Source organism: Triticum urartu, chromosome 4A (genome assembly GCF_056163025.1).
Source record: "Triticum urartu cultivar PI428250 chromosome 4A, HENAU_Tu73, whole genome shotgun sequence".
In the NCBI taxonomy this organism is placed as follows: domain Eukaryota; kingdom Viridiplantae; phylum Streptophyta; class Magnoliopsida; order Poales; family Poaceae; genus Triticum; species Triticum urartu.
The window spans coordinates 15,270,545-15,294,372 of record NC_141876.1 but is presented as its reverse complement, the minus strand read 5'-3'; the positions used below and the strand labels follow the sequence as shown (position 1 = coordinate 15,294,372).

Genomic DNA, 23,828 nt, shown 5'->3' with positions numbered 1-23,828 from the left:
AGTTGTCAATTCAACCACACCTGGAAACTTAGTATCTGCAGCAAAGTGTTTAGTAGCAAAGTAATATGATAGTGGCGATAACGGTAACAAAGTAAAGACAGCAAAAGTAATGTTTTTGGTATTTTTGTAGTGATTGTAACAGTAGCAGCGGAAAATTAAATAAGCGTAAACTAGTATATGGAAAACTCGTAGGCACCGGATCAATGATGGATAATTATGCCGGATGTGGTTCATCATGTAACAGTCATAACATAGGGTGACACAGAACTAGCTCCAGTTCATCAATATAATGTAGGCATGTATTCCGTAAATAGTCATACATGCTTATGGAAAAGAACTTGCATGACATCTTTTGTCCTACCCTCCCGTGGCAGCGGGGTCCTATTGGAAACTAAGGGATATTAAGGCCTCCTTTTAATAGAGAACAGGAACAAAGCATTAACACATAGTGAATACATGAACTCCTCAAACTATGGTCATCACCGGGAGTGGTCCCGATTATTGTCACTTCGGGGTTTCCGGATCATAACACATAGTAGGTGACTATAGACTTGCAAGATAGGATCTAGAACTCACATATATTCATGAAAACATAATAGGTTCAGATCTGAAATCATGGCACTCGGGCCCTAGTGACAAGCATTAAGCATAGCAAAGTCATAGCAACATCAATCTCACAACATAGTGGATACTAGGGATCAAACCCTAACAAAACTAACTCGATTACATGATAAATCTCATCCAACCCATCACCGTCCAGCAAGCCTATGATGCAATTACTCATGCACAGCGGTGAGCATCATGAAATTGGTGATGGAGGATGGTTGATGATGACGACGGCGACGAATCCCCCTCTCCGGAGCCCCGAACGGACTCCAGATCAGCCCTCCCGAGAGAGATTAGGGCTTGGCGGCGGCTCCGTATCGTAAAACACGATGAAACTTTCTCTCTGATTTTTTTCTCCTCAAAAGACAATATATGGAGTTGGAGTTGGCGTCGGAGGGCCACCAGGGGGCCCACGAGGTAGGGGGGCGCGCCCCAGGGTGTGGGCCCCCTGGTCTTCATCTTTGGCGAGGAATTTTTATTATTTACTCTAAGATATTCCGTGGAGTTTCAGGTCATTCCGAGAACTTTTGTTTTCTGCACATAAAACAACACCATGGCAATTCTGCTGAAAACAGCGCCAGTCCGGGTTAGTTCCATTCAAATCATACAAGTTAGAGTCCAAAACAAGGGCAAAAGTGTTTGGAAAAGTAGATACGATGGAGACGTATCAGAGTGCATCTACATACCTTTGTAGATCGTGAGCGGAAGCGTTCAAGAGAACGGGGTTGAGGGAGTCGTACTCGTCGTGATCCAAATCACCGGAGATTCTAGCGCCGAACGAACGGCACCTCCGCGTTCGACACACGTACGGAGCGGATGACGTCTCTCGCGCCTTGATCCAGCAAGGAGGAGGGAGAGGTTGAGGAAGATGGCTCCAGCAGCAGCACGACGGCGTGGTGGTGATGGAGAGGTAGTACTCTGGCAGGGCTTCGCCAAGCTCTGCGGAGGAGGAGGAGGTGTTGGAGTGGGAGAGGGAGGCGCCAGGGGCATGCGTGCGGCTGCCCTCCATCCCCCCCTCTATATATAGGGTCCCCAAGGGGGGCGCCGGCCCTAGGAGATGGGATCTCCTAGGGGGGGCGGCGGCCAAGGGGGTGGAGTGCCCCCCAAGGCAAGTGGAGGTGCCCCCTTCCCTAGGGTTCCCAACCCTAGGCGCAGGGGGGCCAAGGGGGGGCGCACCAGCCCACTAGGGGCTGGTTCCCCTCCCACTTCAGCCCATGGGGCCCTCCGGGATAGGTGGCCCCACCCGGTGGATCCCCGGGACCCTTCCGGTGGTCCCGGTACAATACCGATGACCCCCGAAACTTTCCCGATGACCGAAACTCGATTTCCCATATATAATTCTTTACCTCCGGACCATTCCGGAACTCCTCATGACGTCCAGGATCTCATCCGGGACTCCGAACAACTTTCGGGTTACTGCATACTCATATCTCTACAACCCTAGCGTCACCGAACCTTAAGTGTGTAGACCCTACGGGTTCGGGAGACATGTAGACATGACCGAGACGGCTCTCCGGCCAATAACCAACAGCGGGATCTGGATACCCATGTTGGCTCCCACATGCTCCTCGATGATCTCATCGGATGAACCAGGATGTCAAGGATTCAAGCAACCCCGTATACAATTCCCTTTGTCAATCGGTATGTTACTTGCCCGAGATTCGATCGTCGGTATCCCAATACCTCATTCAATCTCGTTACCGGCAAGTCACTTTACTCGTACCGTAATGCATGATCCCGTGACCAAACACTTGGTCACCTTGAGCTCATTATGATGATGCATTACCGAGTGGGCCCAGAGACACCTCTCCGTCATACGGAGTGACAAATCCCAGTCTCGATCCGTGTCAACCCAACAGACACTTTCGGAGATACTCGTAGTATACCTTTATAGTCACCCAGTTACGTTGTGACATTTGGTACACCCAAAGCACTCCTATGGTATCCGGGAGTTACACAATCTCATGGTCTAAGGAAAAGATACTTGACATTGGAAAAGCTCTAGCAAACGAACTATACGATCTTGTGCTATGCTTAGGATTGGGTCTTGTCCATCACATCATTCTCCTAATGATGTGATCTCATTATCAATGACATCCAATGTCCATAGTCAGGAAACCATGACTATCTGTTGATCAACGAGCTAGTCAACTAGAGGCTTACTAGGGACATGTTGGTGTCTATGTATTCACACATGTATTACGATTTCCGGATAACGTAATTATAGCATGAATAAAAGACAATTATCATGAACAAGGAAATATAATAATAATCCTTTTATTATTGCCTCTAGGGCATATTTCCAACACCATGTTCTATCCACCTTCCCATTCTCCACTTATTCCTCCTTCAAGTCTCCATCTTCTGACTGAATTGAATCAGATCTGAAGCTCATGCATCCTCCTTTTCTTCCCCTACAAATTCAGTGGAATCCAAGAAGCTCCACGGCAATGGAATAAACCGGAAGATATGCAGGTAATACTATGAGAAATTCACTTAGATGGTTTGAGCAAAATGCAGGTTGATCTAAACTACTGCACTTTTGAACGATTTCCTATTAGCATGGAACTGAAAAGTTTAATTTATTATTTGGTAGGTTGCACTCTGACCATTTTATTTTCTCTTCAAACAACCTGCAGAGAGCAACTTAGTTAAATTGTCCCATTATGAGGACAAAAAAGGAACATTCATATGGTCTTCCTACCTTTTGTATTGCCTGCATTTATAGCACAGATCTAATTTTTGCAACCAAGATTTGACTTCCCAATTAATATTATGTGTTACAGATTTTGTAGAGTACTAATAATTTCTAACGACCATTGTTGGCTTTGCTTTCTTCTACTCGGAAAATAATTATTTTTTAGTATATGTTAAATAAAGGTTTTACGACAATTAAAAAGGCAGCATACGCACATTTGTCGGTGGGACAAATTAATGGTAGTCTAAATGCAGATTTTGCAAAGTCCTGATATTTTTACAGAATGCCTACATGACAGAGTAGAAAGAGAGTAAGGGATTCATCCTACCTGCTCGGATGAGGTCGAGCCGCATCATACTCTAGCTGTTTCGGATATTGCTGCTAGTTAATTGCACGTTCGTTGATATGGGCGAAACAAAGGAAAATGAATTAAACTAACGATTAGGTCACATGAGTGAAGTCCTTTGAATAAATATCGCCTTTTATCAAAAAAATTAGTACATATCGTGAGAGCAACTACACACCTGTTTTTTTTCCGATGGTAAAATTATGCGCTCGTCGATGTCTTCCTCCTCTTCATCTTCCCCCTTCCATCCCACAACCCATCCTCCAACATTGGCCGCGGCTATACCTGATATGCTTGACAACTTAAGGGATATTTAGCAAGCTCTTGCATGCTAAATGGACCCAGATTCTCACCGAAATATTTCTACGACAGGAAAACGAGGGCTGATAAGTTGGATCAACATTGCAGTATATACACATTAATTGTGACAAGAAAACATTGTGTACTTGACATGGCTATTGCAGAAGATAAGCATCAGATCAAGTTGATATAAGATGTGTGAAAAAAATAACAACGCACATACACAAGGGATAACCAACTAATTATGTGACTATTAACAGGAAACATCACATGTGCAGTAATTTGAATATACACAATGCATAATTGGAAGCGTTAAATCCCTCCAATGGTTGGCGTTGCACATCATAATATTTACTGAATATATTAATAATTATCATTGATGGCCGTTGATGCATAATAAATAGAGCTGAGTGTAGTTGTCGAACGATCAACAGAGAGAGGAACTAGCGTGAGGAAGACGAACAAGAACGAGTCGACGAGAGAGTTGTTTTGTGCTGCCTCAACTGCGCAGCTTTTTCTGTTCTGTTATTCCTTGCTTTTAGCGATTACAAAGCCGAAGCTAACTACCTCCCGGCCGGGCTGCTCTGATCCGTGACTGTCGCTCCATCCAACGACTGGATCACAAGCAAAAGCCAACGACCGGGAGAAGAGAACGCTAAGAAGAGATGCGTGCTAGCCACGACTCCCCACTACGTACGTGCATGCCCGGGTCACATCCCAACCCATGCATACACATTATTTTAAACAGAAAGAAAAGCTCACATGTTGCATGCATGAGATAAACTAGGCCTAACATTTCACCCCCTTAATCTCACTGCATGACGTCGATCACCCCAAGCCTCTGTCGCATCTCAATGAAGTGGACGCGCCCGAGTGCCTTGGTCAGTGGGTCGGCCAGTTGATCCTGTGTCCCCATATGATCGATCTCCATCTGCTCCTTCCCCATACAGTCTCCGACGAAGTGGAACTTGACATCTATATATTTGCTTCGATCATGGTGAACTGGGTTCCTGCTCAAGGCTATGGCTGATTTGTTGTCCACTAGCAGCTTGAACCTTGCCGGCGACACTCTAGTCATGTCTTCCAGCAGTCGGCTCAACCACAATCCTTGACAGGTTGCTGCAGCTATGGCCACATACTCTGCCTCACATGAAGAAAGAGCAACAATTTTCTGTTTTTGAGAGCTCCAGGTGATCAAGTTCTTACCAAGGAAGAAGACATGTCCAAAGGTGCTCTTGCGGTCACCGGTGTCGCCGGCGTGGTCACTATCACTGAACCCAAACAACGTAGCAGCTCCCTGTCCTCTCTCATAGCTGCACCCATAGTGAATGGTGCCTTTGATGTACCTTAGTATTTGCTTGACCGCCGCCCAGTGGTGTGTACTGGGTTTCTCCATGAACCGGCTAACTATGCCAACCGCGTGAGCAATGTCAGGCCGCGTGTTGACAAGGTAGCACAGGCTGCCGATCACCTTGCGATACAAGGTAGCGTCGAATGGTTCTCCGCCATCTTCCTTCTCGAGTTTGAGGCGGCCTTCCATGGAAGTGTGGCATGCATTACAGTTGCTCATGTTTGACATCTCCAGAATCTTGCTGGCATAGCTCTTCTGGCTAAGTGTAATCCCGCTGGTGTTCTGTGTTACCTCAACGCCCAAGTAGTAGCTCAACTGGCCGAGGTCACTCATTCTGAAAAGTTGCTGCATCTGATCCTTAAAGGAAAGTATGTCCGCTGCATTGGTGCCTGTGATGATCAGATCGTCCACATAGACCCCCACCAGCAGGTAGGACTGAGCGTCGCCACATTGATAGACGGCGTGCTCCAGGGGACTCCGCGTGAATCTGAAAGATGTAAGAGTCTCGTCCAGCTTGGCATACCACGCGCGCGGAGCCTGATGCAATCCGTACAATGCCTTGCGCAGCCGCAGTACGCTTCCCTCCTGTCCAGCAACCTCATATCTTGGTGGTTGAGCGACGTAGACCTCCTCGCTGAGATCGCCGTTGAGAAACGCCGACTTCACATCTATATGATGTACCTCCCAGCCCGAGTGCGCGGCGAGAGCAAGCAGCAGCCGGACAGTCTCCATGCGCGCCACGGGAGCGAAAACTTCCTCAAAATCCACCCCTTGACGCTGCACATACCCCTTCGCAACGAGGCGGGCTTTGTGTTTGACGATGTTGCCCGCCGGATCCCTCTTGACCTTATACACCCACTTCAGCCCAATTGCTTTGCGGCCGGCAGGAAGAGTGGCAAGCTCCCAGGTCTCGTTGTCGACGATGGATTTCATTTCATCATCCATGGCGCCCTTCCATGCCTTGCTCCCGAGTGCTTCGTCCACGTCACGCGGCTCCTCGGCACTGAACAGGCAGCGCACCAGAAGACAGCGCTCGAACTGCTCGCGCACTGCCTCATCTTCAGTGTCCTCCAGTACACTCGAGAAGCGACGGTAGCGAACCGGCTGGCCAGTTGGCACATCGCACCCGTCGTCGTGAGACGGAGGCGTGGCCCAGCGAGCCCTGGGCGGGTCCGTGGGTGTCACCGGTTCGGACCGTGACGACTCAGGCGCGTCCGCCACTAGTGTGGCGACCGCGGGTGACTGCGGCGTCCCCAAGGCTGGTGTAGAGGGTGTCGCCGCGCTTCGAGGGGTGACCGGCGTGGTGGTCGAGCCACTGTCGATCTCCTGGACACTGTTGTCCATGGTGTAGACCACAGTAAATGTTGCCGGCGCCGCATTGACTGCGCTCGTGCCCAGGGTGCTCCAAGTCCATGGCCTGCTCTCCTCAAATATTACATCCCAGGTCACCTGCACTTTCTTAGTGGCTGGATCATACACACGGTAAGCTTTGGAGCCCTCCTCATACCCAACAAAAATCTTCGGGGCCGATCTGTCCAAGAGCTTGCTTACCCCTGGACCTTGCTTCTCGACATGCGCTGTGCAGCCGAATGTGCGTAGGTGTTGCACGCTTGGCCTGCGGCCATGCCAGGCCTCATAGGGTGTCACACCATTCAGGCTTCTTGTCGGAGCTCGATTGAGTATGTACACTGCTGTTCTCACGGCCTCTGCCCAGAGGTAGGATGGAACCTTCATGCTCTTCAGTAAACAGCGCGCCATCTCGACCACAGTCTGATTTCGCCGCTCCATCACACCATTCTGTTGGGGAGAATATGGCGCTGTGGTGAAGTGCTTGACTCCATGCTCTTCACAATATTGCTTGAACTCTGTGGAGTTGAACTCACTAACCCTGTCTGATCTGAATGCCTGCAGCTTGCAATTCCTCTCTGCTTCAGCCAGTTTCTGCACCTTCTTGAAACGCTCAAAGGCTTCATCTTTAGTCTTAATCACTTCCAACCACGTGTACCTTGTGCAGTCATCAACAATTAACAACAAGTATCTGTTACCTCCTGGCGTGGTTGGCAAGATGGGGCCGCACAAATCGGTGTGAACCAGCTCCAGGTTGCGTTCGGCTCGGTATGCAGCAGCTTGCGGAAAGGGAGCTCGGTGTTGCTTCCCCAGTGCGCACCCATCACAGTACTCCTCGACGTGATCGAGCAGCGGCATCCCGCGTACCATCTCCATAGCAGACATAGCACGCAGAGCACGAAAGTGAAGGTGCCCCATACGGGCGTGCCACCTCCACGTTTCATTGTCTTGCTTGGACAGCAGGCACTTGGGCGCGTCGATGGTCAGGACGCCAGTGTACAGCCTGCTCGTCGTGCGAGCGACACGGGCTAACCCACCTCGCCGAGTCTCTAGCTAGGCCAACTGCCCACGCTCTTCATGCGCCTACGTGCGCCCGCACGCCCTGCATGGCAGGGGTGCCGTTGTACACTTTCTCCCTCTCTCCATGTACTCCTCCTATATAAGCCCGTCGTGGCCAATGTAATCAGTGTGCGAGAGTAATACAACTTAGCTTGGTATCAGACTTCTTTGATCCACCTTTTCCGCTTCCGCTTCCACCATGGATCGGCTCCTCCGCTGCTCCCGCTCTACCGATCTCGAATCCCTCTACACCCCTCCCTCTGCCCGGCGCCTCTTCGATGCCCCTCCCGTCCGCACTCTCGCGCCGATGCCCCCCACGGCACCCGCCGCGGCCCGTGTTGCCCCCGTCGCGGCACCCGCTCCCCGTCTCGTGCCCGACGTCGTCCGCGGCAAGGAGCCGGTTCCCGAGGCGGCCCCTTCTTCCTCCTCCACCGCGGCTCCCGGGCTCCACCTCGCCGCGCCTGCCCTCGCCGTGACTCCTCTTCGCACCGCCGGGAGCGATCCTGTCCTGCGCCCCGCCGTGCTCCCGCACCTGGCCGCGCCGGACGTTGGCTCGTCTTCCTCCGCCGCCCTCGAGGCGTCCATCGCGCATCACTTCCACACGCCGCTGGAATTGGAGTCCGGTAACTACACCAAGCGGCGCAAACTTTTTTACTGTATCTGTTGCAAATACAACGTGCAGACCCATCTCGATGCCTACGCCGCGCCGCTCCACCAGAGCGCGGTCTGGCGCAACGATGACCTCACGGTCGTCCTGTGGTTTCACGGGGTCGTCGCCGACGAGCTGCTGGACGTTGTCGCCTCCCTTGAGAGCACCGCGTTCGACATCTGGTCCCAGCTATACCTGCTCTTCCGCGACAATCAAGCGGGGCACGCCATCATCCTCGGCGCGGAATTCCGCAACTTGGTCTAGGGGGACCTGTCCATCGCCGAGTACTGTCGGCTTCTCAAGTCCCTCGCCAACGAGCTCGGTGACGTCGGCGACCACATCACCGATCGCGCCCTCACCCTCCAGCTCATCCGCGGGCTCTCCCGCAAATTCCAGATCATGGCGACGCTCCTTCCGATGCAGACGCCGTTCCCCTCGTTCGTGCAGGCGCGCTCGCGCCTCCTCATGGAGGAAATCGCCGCTGACGAGCGCGCTCGCCTTGACGGACGACCCGAGGCCACCGCCACCGCCCTCACCATCGCCGGCGGCGCACCCTCCTCCAACGACCGCGCTCCTTCGGCCTCCTCCGCCGACCGGGGCTCCAACGACAACGGCAAAGGGAGCACTGCCTCCCCCAACGATGACCCTGGATCCCGCGACCGTGGACGTGGCCGTGGCTCCTCCTCCGCTGGCCCCTCGACCGGGCGCGGTGCTACTCCACCGACCCCAGGCCCGCCGCTCTCTGGTTTCTTCGCCCCATACGACACCATGCTCCCGGGCCCGACTCCACCTCGTCCTGCATGGGCCGCGCCGAACATTGTGGGCATCCTCGGCCCGCGCCCGCCGCCACACCAGGCCTATCCCATGGCCACCGCACCGCCGACCCGGGAGCCCTCATGGGAGCAATATATATAACCAGCTCTACGCGGCCCTCTAGAACCTGTCCATGCAGCACAACGCCGGCGGCGGAGGCCAGGAGTGGTTCCTCGACACCGGAGCCTCCTCTCACGTGACTGGGATGGCGCACGCTCTCTCCAAGCTTTCTTCCCCATCTTTGCGTCAATCTTCTGGTATTGTTGTTGGAGATGGGTCTCTCTTACCCGTTAGTGCTGTTGGCTCTACTAAATTTTCCTCCTTCTCTCTTAACGACGTTCTAGTATCACCCACTATCATCAAAAACCTTATTTCCGTTCGTCGTTTTACCATTGATAATTCTTGCAGTATAGAATTTGATCCGTTCGGTCTTTCCATGAAGGACCTAGCCACCCGCAAGACCATCATGAGGTGCAATAGCCACGGTGACCTCTACCCATTCTTCTCCAACACCGGCGTGCAAGCTCTTCTCACTGTCTGTTGGGGAACGTAGTAATTTCAAAAAAATTCCTACGCACACGCAAGATCATGGTGATGCATAGCAACGAGAGGGGAGAGTGTTGTCTACATACCCTCATAGACCGAAAGCGGAAGCGTTAGCACAACGCGGTTGATGTAGTCGTACGTCTTCACGATCCGACCGATCAAGTACCGAACGTACAGCACCTCCGAGTTCAGCACACGTTCAGCCCGATGACGTCCCTCGAACTCCGATCCAGCCGAGTGTTGAGGGAGAGTTTCGTCAGAACGAGGGCGTGGTGATGATGATGATGTTCTACCGATGCAGGGCTTCGCCTAAGCACCGCTACGATATTATCGAGGTGGATTATGGTGGAGGGGGGCACCGCACACGGCTAAGAGATCAATGATCAATTGTTGTGTCTTTGGGGTGCTCCCCTGCCCTGTATATAAAGGAGCAAGGAGGAGGGGGCCGGCCAAGGGGAGGAGGCGCGCCCAAGGGGGGAGTCCTACTCCTCCTTTCCTTGTTGGAGTAGGAGAAGGGAAGGGAGAAGGAGAAAGAAGGAAGGGGGCGCCCCCCTCCCTAGTCCAATTCGGACCAGCCCATGGGGAGGGGTGCGGCCACCCTTTGGGGTCTTTTTCTCCTTTCCCATATGGCCCATTAAGGCCCAATACGAATTCCCGTAACTCTCCGGTACTTCGAAAAATACCCGAATCACTCGGAACCTTTCCAATGTCCGAATATAGTCGTCCAATGTATCGATCTTTACGTGTCGACCATTTCGAGACTCCTCGTCATGTCCCCGATCTCATCCGGGACTCTGAACTACCTTCGGTACATCAAATCACATAAACTCATAATATAACCATCATCGAAACTTTAAGCGTGCGGACCCTACGGGTTCGAGAACTATGTAGACATGACCGAGACACGTCTCCGGTCAATAACCAATAGCGGAACCTGGATGCTCATATTGGCTCCCACATATTCTACGAAGATCTTTATCAGTCAGACCGCAGAACAACATACGTTGTTCCCTTTGTCATCGGTATGTTACTTGCCCGAGATTTGATCGTCGGTATCTCAATACCTAGTTCAATCTCGTTACCGGCAAGTCTCTTTACTCGTTATGTAATGCATCATCTCGTAACTAACTCATTAGTCACATTGCTTGCAAGGCTTATAGTGATGTGCATTACCGAGAGGGCCCAGAGATATCTCTCCGACAATCGGAGTGACAAATCCTAATCTCGAAATACGCCAACCCAACAAGTACCTTTGGAGACACCTGTAGAGCACCTTTATAATCACCCAGTTACGTTGTGACGTTTGGTAGCACGCAAAGTGTTCCTCCGGTAAACGGGAGTTGCATAATCTCATAGGGATAGGAACATGTATAAGTCATGAAGAAAGCAATAGCAGAATACTCAACGATCGTGTGCTAAGCTAACGGAATGGGTCAAGTCAATCACATCATTCTCCTAATGATGTGATCCCGTTAATCAAATGACAACTCATGTCTATGGCTAGGAAACATAACCCTCTTTGATCAACGAACTAGTCAAGTAGAGGCATACTAGTGACACTATGTTTGTCTATGTATTCACACATGTATTATGTTTCCGGTTAATACAATTCTAGCATGAATAATAAACATTTATCATGATATAAGGAAATAAATAATAACTTTATTATTTCCTCTAGGGCATATTTCCTTCAGTCTCCCATTTGCACTAGAGTCAATAATCTAGATCACATCGCCATGTGATCAACATCAATAGTCCACATCATTATGTGATTAACACCCATAGTTCACATCGCCATGTGACCAACACCCAAAGGGTTTACTAGATTCGGTAATCTAGTTCACATTGTTATGCGATTAACACCCAAAGAGTACTAAGGTGTGATCATGTTTTGCTTGTGAGAGAAGTTTAGTCAACGGGTCTGCCACATTCAGATCCGTATGTATTTTGCAAATTTCTATGTCAACAATGCTCTGCACGGAGCTACTCTAGCTAATTGCTCCCACTTTCAATATGTATCCAGATTGAGACTTAGAGTCATCTGGATTAGTGTCAAAACTTGCATCGACGTAACCCTTTACGACGAACCTTTTTGTCACCTCCATAATCGAGAAAAATATCCTTATTCCACTAAGGATAATTTTGACCGCTGTCCAGTGATCCACTCCTAGATCACTATTGTACTCCCTTGCCAAAATCAGTGTAGGGTATACAATAGATCTGGTACATAGCATGGCATACTTTATAGAACCTATGGCTGAGGCATAGGGAATGACTTTCATTCTCTTTCTATCTTCTGTCGTGGTCGGGTTTTGAGTCTTACTCAATTTCACACCTTGTAACACAGACAAGAACTCTTTCTTTGACTGTTCTATTTTGAACTACTTCAAAATCTTGTCAAGGTATGTACTCATTGAAAAAAACTTATCAAGCGTCTTGATCTATCTCTATAGATCTTGATGCTCAATATGTCAGCAGCTTCACCGAGGTCTTTCTTTGGAAAATTCCTTTCAAACACTCCTTTATGCTTTGCAGAATAATTCTACATTATTTCCGATCAACAATATATCATTCACATATACTTATCAGAAATGTTGTAGTGCTCCCACTCACTTTCTTGTAAATACAGGCTTCATCGCAAGTCTGTATAAAACTATATGCTTTGATCAACTTATCAAAGTGTATATTCCAACTCCGAGATGCTTGCACCAGTCCATAGATGGATCGCTGGAGCTTGCATATTTTGTTAGCACCTTTAGGATTGACAAAACCTTCTGGTTGTATCATATACAACTCTTCTTTAATAAATCTATTAAGGAATGCAGTTTTGTTTATCTATTTGCCAGATTTCATAAAATGCGGCAATTGCTAACATGATTTGGACAGACTTAACATAGATATGAGTAAGAAACTCTCATCGTATTCAACACCTTGAACTTTGTCAAAAACCTTTTTCGACAAGTCTAGCTTTGTAGATAGTAACACTACTATCAACGTCCGTCTTCCTCTTGAAGATCCATTTATTTTCTATGGCTTGCCGATCATTGGGCAAGTCAACCAAAGTCCATACTTTGTTCTCATACATGGATCCCATCTCAGATTTTATGGCCTCAAGCCATTTTGCGGAATCTGGGCTCATCATCGCTTCCTCATAGTTCGTAGGTTCGTCATGGTCAAGTAACATGACCTCCAGAATTGGATTACCGTACAACTCTGGTGCGGATCTCACTCTGGTTGACCTACGAGGTTTGGTAGTAACTTGATCTGAAGTTACATGATCATCATCATTATCTTCCTCACTAATTGGTGTAGGAGTCACAGGAACAAATTTCTGTGATAACTACTTTCCAATAAGGGAGCAGGTATAGTTACCTCATCAAGTTCTACTTTCCTCCCACTCACTTCTTTCGAGAGAAACTCCTTCTCTAGAAAAACTCTGAATAAGTCTTGCCTTCAGATTTGTGATAGAAGGTGTACCCAACAGTCTCCTTTGGGTATCCTATGAAGACATATTTCTCCGATTTGGGTTTGAGCTTATTAGGATGAAACTTTTTCATATAAGCATCACAACCCCAAACTTTAAGAAACGACAACTTTGATTTCTTGCCAAACCACAGTTCATACAATGTCATCTCAACGGATTTAGATGGTGTCCTATTTAACGTGAATGCAGCTGTCTCTAATGCATAACCCCAAAACGATAGTTGTAAATCGGTAAGAAACATCATAGATTGCACCATATCTAATATAGTACGGTTACGATGTTCAGACACACCACTACACTGTGGTGTTCCAGGTGGCGTGAGCAGTGAAACTATTTCACATTGTTTTAATTGAAGACCAAACTCGTAACTCAAATATTCTTCTCCATGATCAGATCGTAGAAACTTATATTTTCTTGTTACGATGATTTTCCACTTCATTCTGAAATTATATGAACTTTTCAAATATTTCAGACTTCTGTTTCATTAAGTAGATATACCCATATCTGCTCAAATCATCTGTGAAGGTCAGAAAATAATGATACCCGTTGCGAGCCTCATATTCATCAGACCACATACATTAGTATGTATGATTTCCAACAAATCTGTTGCTTGGTCCATTGTTCCGTAGAACGACGTTTTAGTCATCTTGCCCAAGAGGCATGGTTCGCAAGCATCAAGTGATTCATAATCAAGTGATTCCAAAATCCCATCAGCATGGAGTTTCTTCATGCGCTTTACACCAATATGACCTAAACGGCAATGCCACAAATAAGTTGCATTATCATTATTAACTTTGCATCTTTTGGCTTCAATATTATGAATATGTGTATCACTACGATCAAGATCCAACAAACCATTTTCATTGGGTGTATGACCATAGAAGGTTTTATTCATGTAAATAGAACAACAATTATTCTCTAAATTAAATGAATAATTGTATTGCAATAAACATGATCAAATCATATTCATGCTCAATGCAAACACCAAATAACACTTATTTAGGTTCAACACTAATCCCGAAAGTGTAGGGAGGGTGCGATGATGATCATATCAATCTTGGAACCATTTCCAACACACATCATCACTTCACCCTTAACTAGTCTCTGTTCATTCCGCAACTCCTGTTTCGAGTTACTACTCTTAGTAACTGAACCAGTATCAAATATCGAGGGGTTGCTACGAACACTAGTAAAATACACATCAATAATCTGTATATCAAATATACCTTTGTTCACTTTGCCATCCTTCTTATCCGCCAAATACTTGGGGCAGTTCTGCTTCCAGTGACCAGTCCCTTTGCAGTAGAAGCACTTAGTCTCTGGCTTAGGACCAGACTTGGGCTTCTTCACTTGAGCAGCAACTTGCTTGCCGTTCTTCTTGAAGTTCCCCTTCCTCCCTTTGCCGTTTTCTTGAAACTAGTGGTCTCGTCAACCATCAACACTTGATGTTTTTCTTGATTTCTACCTTCGTCGATTTTAGCATCATGAAGAGCTTGGGAATTGTTTCTATTATCCCTTGCATATTATAGTTCATCACGAAGTTCTACTAACTTGATGATGGTGACTAGAGAATTCCGTCAATCACTATTTTATCTGGAAGATTAACTCCCACTTGATTCAAGCAATTGTAGTACCCAGACAATCTGAGCACATGCTCACTAGCTGAGTAATTCTCCTCCATCTTGTAGGCAAAGTACTGTCAGAGGTCTCATACCTCTCGACACGGGCATGACTATGAAATACCAATTTCAACTCTTGGAACATCTTATATGCTCCGTGGCGTTCAAAACAATTTTTGAAGTCCCGGTTCTAAGCCGTAAAGCATGGTGCACTAAACTATCAAGTAGTTATCATACAGAGCTTTGTCAAAACGTTCATAACGTCTGCATATGCTCATGCAATAGGTCCGTCACCTAGCGGTGCATCAAGGACATAATTCTTCTGTGCAGCAATGAGGATAAACCTCAGATCACGGATCCAATCCGCATCATTGCTACTAACATCTTTCAACTTAGTTTTCTCTGGGAACACATATAAAACATAAACGGGGAGTAACATCGCGAGCTATTGATCTACAACATAGATATGCTAATACTACCAGGACTAATTTCATGATAAATTAAAGTTCAATTAATCATATTACTTAAGAACTCCCACTTAGACATCCCTCTAATCCTCTAAGTGATAACGTGATCCACATCAACTAAACCATGTACGATCATCACGTGAGATGGAGTAGTTTCAATGGTGAACATCACTATGTTGATCATATCAACTATATGATTCACGCTCGACCTTTCGGTCTCAGTGTTCTGAGGCCATATCTGTTATATGCTAGGCTCATCAAGTTTAACCTGAGTATTCCGCGTGTGCAACTGTTTTGCACCCGTTGTATTTGAACGTAGAGCCTATCACACCCGATCATAACGTGGTGTCTCAGCACGAAGAACTTTCGCAACGGTGCATACTCAGGGAGAACACTTATACCTTGATAATTTAGTGAGTGATCATCTTATAAAGCTACCGCCGAACTAAGCAAAATAAGATGTATAATAGATAAACATCACATGCAATCATAATATGTGACATGATATGTCCATCATCATCTTGTGCCTTTGATCTCCATCTCCAAAGCATCGTCATGATCTCCATCGTCACCGGCATGACACCATGATCTCCATCATCTTGATCTATATCAATGTGTCATCACATGGTCGTCTCGCCAACTAATGCTCTTGCAACTATTGCTATCGCATAGTGATAAAGTAAAGCAATTATTTGGCACTTGCATCTTATGCAATAAAGAGACAACCATAAGGCTTCTGCCAGTTGCCGATAACTTCAACAAAACAGATCATCTCATACAACAAAATATAGCATCATGTCTTGACCATATCACATCACAAAATGCCCTGCAAAAACAAGTTAGACGTCCTCTACTTTGTTGTTGCAAGTTTTACGTGGCTGCTACGGGCTAAGCAAGAATCGTTCTTACCTACGCATCAAAACCGCAACGATAGTTTGTCAAGTTGGTGTTGTTTTAACCTTCGCAAGGACCGGGCGTAGCCACACTCAGTTCAACTAAAGTTGGAGAAACTGACACCCGCTAGTCACCTGTGTGCATAGCATGGCGGTAAAACCAGTCTCGCGTAAGTGTACGCGTAATGTCGGTCCGGGCCGCTTCATCCAACAATACCGCCGAACCAAAGTATGACATGCTGGTAAGCAGTATGACTTATATCGCCCACAACTCACTTGTGTTCTACTTGTGCATATGACATCTATGCATAAAACCAGGCTTGGATGCCACTGTTGGGGAACGTAGTAATTTCAAAAAAAATCCTACGCACACACAAGATCATGGTGATGCATAGCAACGAGAGGGGAGAGTGTTGTCTACGTACCCTCGTGGACCGAAAGCGGAAGCGTTAGCACAACGCGGTTGATGTAGTCGTATGTCTTCATGATTCGAACGATCAAGTACCGAACGTACGGCACCTCCGAGTTTAGCACACGTTCAGCCCGATGACGTCCCTCGAACTCCGATCCAGCCGAGTGTTGAGGGAGAGTTTCATCAGCACGGCGGCGTGGTGACGATGATGATGTTCTACCAATGCAGGGCTTCGCCTAAGCACCGCTACGATATTATCGAGGTGGATTATGGTGGAGGGGGGAACCGCACACGGCTAAGAGATCAATGATCAATTGTTGTGTCTTTGGGGTGCTCCCCTGCCCCCGTATATAAAGGAGCAAGGAGGAGGGGGCCGGCCAAGGGGAGGAGGCGCGCTCAAGGGGGGAGTCCTACTCCTCCTTTCCTCGTTGGAGTAGGAGAAGGGAAGGGAGAAGGAGAAAGAAGGAAGGGGGCGCCCCCCTCCCTAGTCCAATTCGGACCAGCCCATGGGGAGGGGTGCGGCCACCCTTTGGGGTCTTTTTCTCCTTTCCCGTATGGCCCATTAAGGCCCAATACGAATTCCCATAACTCTCCGGTACTCCGAAAAATACCCGAATCACTCAGAACCTTTCCGATGTCCGAATATAATCGTCCAATATATCGATCTTTACGTGTCGACCATTTCGAGACTCCTCGTCATGTCCCCGATCTCATCCGGGACTCCGAACTACCTTTGATACATCAAATCACATAAACTCATAATATAACCGTCATCGAAACTTTAAGCGTGCGGACCCTACGGGTTCGAGAACTATGTAGACATGACCGAGACACGTCTCCGGTCAATAACCAATAGCGAAACCTGGATGCTCATATTGGCTCCCACATATTCTACGGAGATCTTTATCGGTCAGACCGCATAACAACATACGTTGTTCCCTTTGTCATCGGTATGTTACTTGCCCGAGATTTGATCGTCGGTATCTCAATACTTAGTTCAATCTCGTTACCGACAAGTCTCTCTACTCGTTTTATGTAATGCATCATCTCGTAACTAACTCATTAGTCACATTGCTTGTAAGGCTTATAGTGATGTGCATTACCGAGAGGGCCCAGAGATACCTCTCCGACAATCGGAGTGACAAATCCTAATCTCGAAATACGCCAACCCAACAAGTACCTTTGGAGACACCTGTAGAGCACCTTTATAATCACCCAGTTACGTTGTGACGTTTGGTAGCACACAAAGTGTTTCTCCGGTAAACGGGAGTTGCATAATCTCATAGTCATAGGAACATGTATAAGTCATGAAGAAAGCAATAGCAGATTACTCAATGATCGTGTGCTAAGCTAACGGAATGGGTCAAGTCAATCACATCATTCTCCTAATGATGTGATCCCGTTAATCAAATGACAACTCATGTCTATGGCTAGGAAACATAACCCTCTTTGATCAACGAGCTAGTCAAGTAGAGGCATACTAGTGACACTATGTTTGTCTATGTATTCACACATGTATTATGTTTCTGGTTAATACAATTCTAGCATGAATAATAAACATTTATCATGATATAAGGAAATAAATAATAACTTTATTATTGCCTCTAGGGCATATTTCCTTCACTGTCATTGGTGGCGACGTATGGCACCAGCGGTTAGGGCACCTGAGTAATAAAACTGTTTCCATGTTATCTAGTCATTTCCTTCCAAACTGTAATAAGGGTGTATCAAACACTTCCGTTTGTACGGCATGCCAACTGGGCAGGCAGCCACGGCTGCCTTTTCCTCATTCACATTCCTTTACTAGTGCCCCCTTTCAATTAATACATTGTGATTTGTGGACCTCTCCTATTAGTAGCTTTTCTGGTTTTCAATATTACTTAGTGATATTAGATGACTACTCACACTATTCCTGGACGTTTCCCCTACGCCACAAATCCGACACCGTCGACGTGCTTCACTGCTTCCATGCATACGTCCTCACCCAGTTCCACGCCTCCATACAATGCATGCAATGCGATAACGGGGGTGAATTCCTCACCACCTCCCTCCGTGATCTCTTCTCTCGCTATGGTGCATCCTTCCGTCTATCGTGCCCCCATACCTCCCCACAAAACGGCAAGGCCGAGCGCCTCATCCGCACCACCAACGACATTCTGCGCGTCCTCCTCATCCACGCCAATCTACCCCCCACATTCTGGGCCGAGGCCCTCCACACTGCCACCTACATCCTAAACCGGCGGCCGTGCTCTTCCATTGCATCCGAGACGCCCTATCATCGTCTCCTCGGCAAACATCCTACCTACGATCACATGCGCATATTCGGGTGCTTATGTTTTCCCAACACCGTCGCAACCAGCCCCCACAAACTCTCCCCTCGCTCCTCCCGGTGTATTTTTCTTGGCTACCCCCTCGAACACAAAGGGTACCGATGCTTGGACCTCTCTACGCGCAAAGTCATCATCTCACGTCACGTTACCTTCGACGAACACGTCTTCCCATATTTCTCTGGCGACACACCATCTACAGCCCCGCGTCGCACGTCCACAGAAAATCCCAGGCTAGATATCTTTCCCAGATCCCGAACCGCGCCTACCTCGTACCAGCTTCCTCCACTTTCGGTGGCAACCAATCGGCGTGAACCCGCTGGACCCGCGCCTTCCAACCCAATCCCACCACCCGCTCCGGGATCCCCGCCCAATTCCGCCCGCTCGCCGCGCGCGCTACCGGCCACCGCTCCCCGACCCCACGCGTCCCCCACGTGCTCCCTGCTGCATGCCCGTACGCCACCACATGCACGTACGCCATCGCCCGCTCGCACGCCCCCGCCCATCTCTGCGTCCCCGCACCATGCAGATCACGCGCCCCCCAATGCTAGCGGCCCCACGCCACCAACCTCCCATGCAGACTCCATGCCTTGCACGTCTATAGTACCCACGCCACGCCAGTCTCCTGCCGCTCCGCATGTACCCGCGCTGCCTCCTCGTGCCATCCCAGTTACGCCTCCGGTTAACTTTCACTGCATGCGCACGCGAGCTAAAACCGGGTTTGCTCAGCCCAAGGCTCTCACCACCTCCTCTCCACCCCCGACCACCATCAGTCCCATCCCATCTTCCTTCCGGGTAGCTCTTCGAGTCCCCAATTGGTACAACGCAATGAAGGAAGAATATGATGCACTGATGCGGAATAACACTTGGAGTTTAGTGTCGCGTCCTGCAGGTACCAACGTTGTCACGGGCAAGTGGATCTTCCGCCACAAGTTCCACTCCGACGGCTCGCTTGCTCGCTACAAGGCGCGATGGGTACTCCGTGCCTTCACTCAGCGTGCTGGCGTCGACTACGACGAGACTTTCAGCCCCGTCGTCAAGCCGGCGACCATCCGCACGGTTCTCGGTCTCGCCACCGGGAAGGGTTGGCGTATCCACCAGCTGGACGTCAAGAACGCCTTCCTTCACGGACATCTCGCGGAGACAGTCTACAATGCCCAACTGTCCGGCTTCGTCGATGCTACATCACCCTCGCACGTCTGTCGGCTGAACCGTTCCCTCTACGGCCTCAAGCAGGCGCCGAGGGCATGGTTCTTGCGCTTCACCACGTACCTGCGCTCCATCGGCTTCGTCGCGTCGCGGGCGGACTCGTCGCTGTTTATTCTCCGCCGTGGCGGGGAACTCGCCTACCTCCTGCTGTACGTGGACGACATCATCCTCACCGCCAGCACTGTCGCCGTTCTCGACTCCGTCATCCAGGCGCTCCATCGCGAGTTCGCGATGACTGACCTCGGCGCGCTCCACCACTTCCTCGGGATCAACGTCACCACCTTCCCATGCGGCTTGTTCCTTTCTCAGGAGCAGTATGCGTTGGAGATCCTCGACCGTGCCGGGATGCTCAACTGCCGGCCACTCTCGACGCCCGTGGACACGCTCGCCAAGCTCTCCGCCGACTCCGGGCCTCTTTTCCACGATCCATCACTCTACCGAAGCCTGGCCGGCGTGCTGCAATACCTCACGTTAACACGCCCCGATCTCTCTTACGTCGTCCAACAGTGCTGCTTATTCATGCATGTGCCGCATGACTGCCACTTTCAGCTTGTCAAACGCATCCTCCGGTACCTGCGAGGGACGACGCACCTCGGGCTCCAGCTCCATCAGGACACCTCCACCGAGCTCATTGCCTACTCCGGCGCCGACTGGGCAGGTTGCCCCGACACACGCAAGTCGACCTCCGGCTTCTGCGTCTTTCTCGGCAGAAACCTTCTCACATGGTCGTCGAAGCGGCAGAGTACCATCTCCCGGTCCAGTGCCGAGGCCGAGTACCGCGCCGTGGCAAACGCCGTCACCGAGACGGTGTGGCTACGACAACTACTGGGCGAACTCCATTAGCCTCCCGCACGAGCTACGGTGGTCTACTGCGACAACGTCAGCGACGTCTGCATGTCCAGCAACCCGGTGCAGCACCAACGAACGAAGCACATTGAGATAGATCTTCACTTTGTTCGTGAACGCGTCATGCTAGGCGAGCTGCATGTTCTTCACGTCCCCACGAGCTCTCAGTTTGCGGACATCTTCACCAAGGGGCCGCCGACACGCGTCTTCAACGACTTTCGGTCCAGCCTCAACGTCGGCGAACCCCACGCTTCGGCTGCCGGGGGGGGGGGGGGGGGGTGTTCGACGGCACGTCTACAGCAGCTCCTAGGTGGCTAACCCACCTCGCCGAGTCTCTAGCTAGGCCAACTGCCCACGCTCTTCATGCGCCGACGTGCGCCCGCACGCCCTGCATGGCAGGGGTGCCGTTGTACACTCTCTCCCTCTCTCCATGTACTCCTCCTATATAAGCCCGTCGTGGCCAATGTAATCAGTGTGCGAGAGTAATACAACTTAGCTATGACGCCGGTCTAGATCACCACCTTGCAGCCAACCTCGTCGAGCTGACCTATAGAGATAATGTTGCTGCGCAGACTCGGAATGAAGTAGACCTCGGAGAGTGCATGCTGGTGACCGCCCTGCCCCTTGAAGACGACAGCACCGCGGCCACGAATCGCAACAAGCGACCCATCTCCAAACTTGACAGAGCCATGCACGCTCTCGTCGAGCGTGGCGAACATGTGACGTTCTCCTGTCATATGACTACTTGCACCAGTATCAAAGTACCAAGTTCCATCAGGCGAGGGGGACTGGGATTACCTTCTCCTCATTGAGGAAAACAGCTTGCGGTGCCACTACTTCCGTGGATACTGAGGTGGTGACCACGGCCATCAGCAAGCCCTGCTCATGCTCATCTCCTGGACGTACGAGATTGGCCTGCTCTTGTCTCCCCTTCTGCTCTTGTTCACGAAGCCACGTGCGACACTCTTTCTTCCAGTGGCCTTGTATACCACAGTGATGACATTTGCCTTTCTTTTTCTTGTTGCCCGAGCCACCCGCGCCGCCCGCGCCCGCGCTCCCGACGCACCCTTGCCACCGCCGTGAGGCTTGGCCTTGGCGGGCGATTTGTTCTTGCCGGTGTTGCCGCTGCCGCCGCCCGACGATGAACCACCGCCGCCGCCCAAGTTCTCGCGGGCCAGCCACTCCTCATGAATGAGCAAGAGGCGCCCGACGTTCTGCGCGTCGTCGTCGAGGTCATAGTGATCCTCACAAGTAGAGAAGCGCCGACGAGCTCCTCAATGGACATGGTTTTTCAGATCAAGGAGGGACTCAATCGCCATGGCCATTGGGCGGTACCGGCGTGGCACCACTCGAAGAAATTTCTGAACGGCCTTGTGCTCGGTGACGGGGTCGCCGTACAGCTCCAGATCGGCGACGAGGGCGGAGAGCCGCAGCCCGAAGTCCTCGACGGACTCCCCATCTCTGAAACGGAGATCCTCGAACTCCCGCCGGCACACCTGCGCCTTGGCTTCACGGGCGCGCTCACTGCCCATCCGCATCGTCTTGATGGTCTCCCACGCCGTCTTCACCGTGTCCTTCGCGGCCAGCACACGCAGCATCTCCGGCGGAATGCTGGTGAGAATGATCTGCAGCGCCCGCCGGTCGTCGTTCTCGTCGGCGGCGGCGTCGGTCACCGCGGACCAGACGCGGGCGACCTGCAGCTTGACTTGCATCACGAGTGCCCACTCCTGATAGTTCGTGCGTGTGAGCATCATGGATGCCCCCAACTCCTCTCGCACGACGCGCTCCACCACCCGGTACTCGCCGTTGCCGTTGCCGGTGAGGCGCGCGAGCGGCACCTTGGATGAAGGCGTCTTCGACGGTAACTTTGTCCCGCTCTTGTTCTTCCCGTCTGACTCGTAGCTCGACATGTGCGCCGCCACGGATCAAACACCGCCGGCCACCGGAGCAGGATCAAACACCAGGCTCTGATGCCAAATGTAGTTGTCGAACGATCAACAGAGAGAGGAACTAGCGTGAGGAAGACGAACAAGAACGAGTTAACGAGAGAGTTGTTTTGTGCTGCCTCAACTGCGCAGCTTTTTCTGTTCTGTTATTCCTTGCTTTTAGCGATTACAAAGCCGAAGCTAACTACCTCCCGGCCGGGCTGCTCTGATCCGTGACTGTCGCTCCATCCAACGACTGGATCACAAGCAAAAGCCAACGACCGGGAGAAGAGAACGCTAAGAAGAGATGCGTGCTAGCCACGACTCCCCACTACGTACGTGCATGCCCGGGTCACATCCCAACCCATGCATACACATTATTTTAAACAGAAAGAAAAGCTCACACGTTGCATGCATGAGATAAACTAGGCCTAACACTGAGCATGGCAAGACCACATGACTGAACTACACCTGCCAAGGTTCATCGACAAATGCCTGAATTGCTACAATAAGGTGACTTACCCAGTCGTGTCAGGATAGCATGCAATGATCCACTCCTTGTATCATGCTCCAATACAAGTACTTGGTCGACAAAACGGTTGATGTAGTCCAAGAGTCCGTTGCGGAGGGTCCATGTCACGTGAGTTCAGATTGCTTAAAATCTTCAAAATCTTAACAACGTTGAATTGAAGGAAGAAGACATGGGAAAGCTCGATGTCCCTCAGGCACCCGGTTCTCCCTCTCCATATGGCATATATGAACCTGCCATTCGTTAAGTATACTGATGCACGTACATGTACACCTAAAACAACCTTTTCATCTCCTAGTAACTCCTACAAAAATGAGAAAACATATATCAGATTCAGTGACGTTGTATAGTACTCTTTAGTAGTTTCGTGCCCAAATGGTAAAGTATTTAGACGCAAAAGGA

At 49.8% G+C, this 23,828-nt stretch overlaps 1 protein-coding gene and 1 pseudogene across 1 annotated transcript; one reads left to right on the top strand and one right to left on the bottom strand.

Annotated features, from left to right (window-relative positions):
- Window positions 1–8,014: 8,014 nt before the first annotated feature.
- On the top strand, window positions 8,015–9,271 carry LOC147974464 (uncharacterized; annotated as a pseudogene).
- Window positions 9,272–21,481: 12,210 nt separating this feature from the next.
- Window positions 21,482–22,882, bottom strand: LOC147974463 (uncharacterized). Its single transcript, XM_087520048.1, has 3 exons — window positions 22,319–22,882; window positions 22,039–22,216; window positions 21,482–21,702 (listed from the first exon to the last, which is right to left on the bottom strand). The coding sequence occupies exons 1-3, from the start codon at window positions 22,880–22,882 to the stop codon at window positions 21,482–21,484; spliced, it is 963 nt and encodes a 320-aa protein (XP_087376174.1).
- Between the last annotated feature and the right edge of the window lie 946 nt (window positions 22,883–23,828).

What these genes read in the sequence shown, in the direction of transcription:
- LOC147974463 (XM_087520048.1), bottom strand. Translation starts at nt 22,882, where the DNA reads ATGTCGAGCTACGAGTCAGACGGGAAGAACAAGAGCGGGACAAAGTTA. An exon ending in TTCAGAAATTTCTTCGAGTG is followed by an intron (nt 22,217 to 22,318) that starts GTGCCACGCCGG and finishes TCTACTTGTGAG; the next exon opens with GATCACTATGACCTCGACGA. An exon ending in GCCTCACGGCGGTGGCAAGG is followed by an intron (nt 21,703 to 22,038) that starts GTGCGTCGGGAG and finishes GTCATATGACAG; the next exon opens with GAGAACGTCACATGTTCGCC.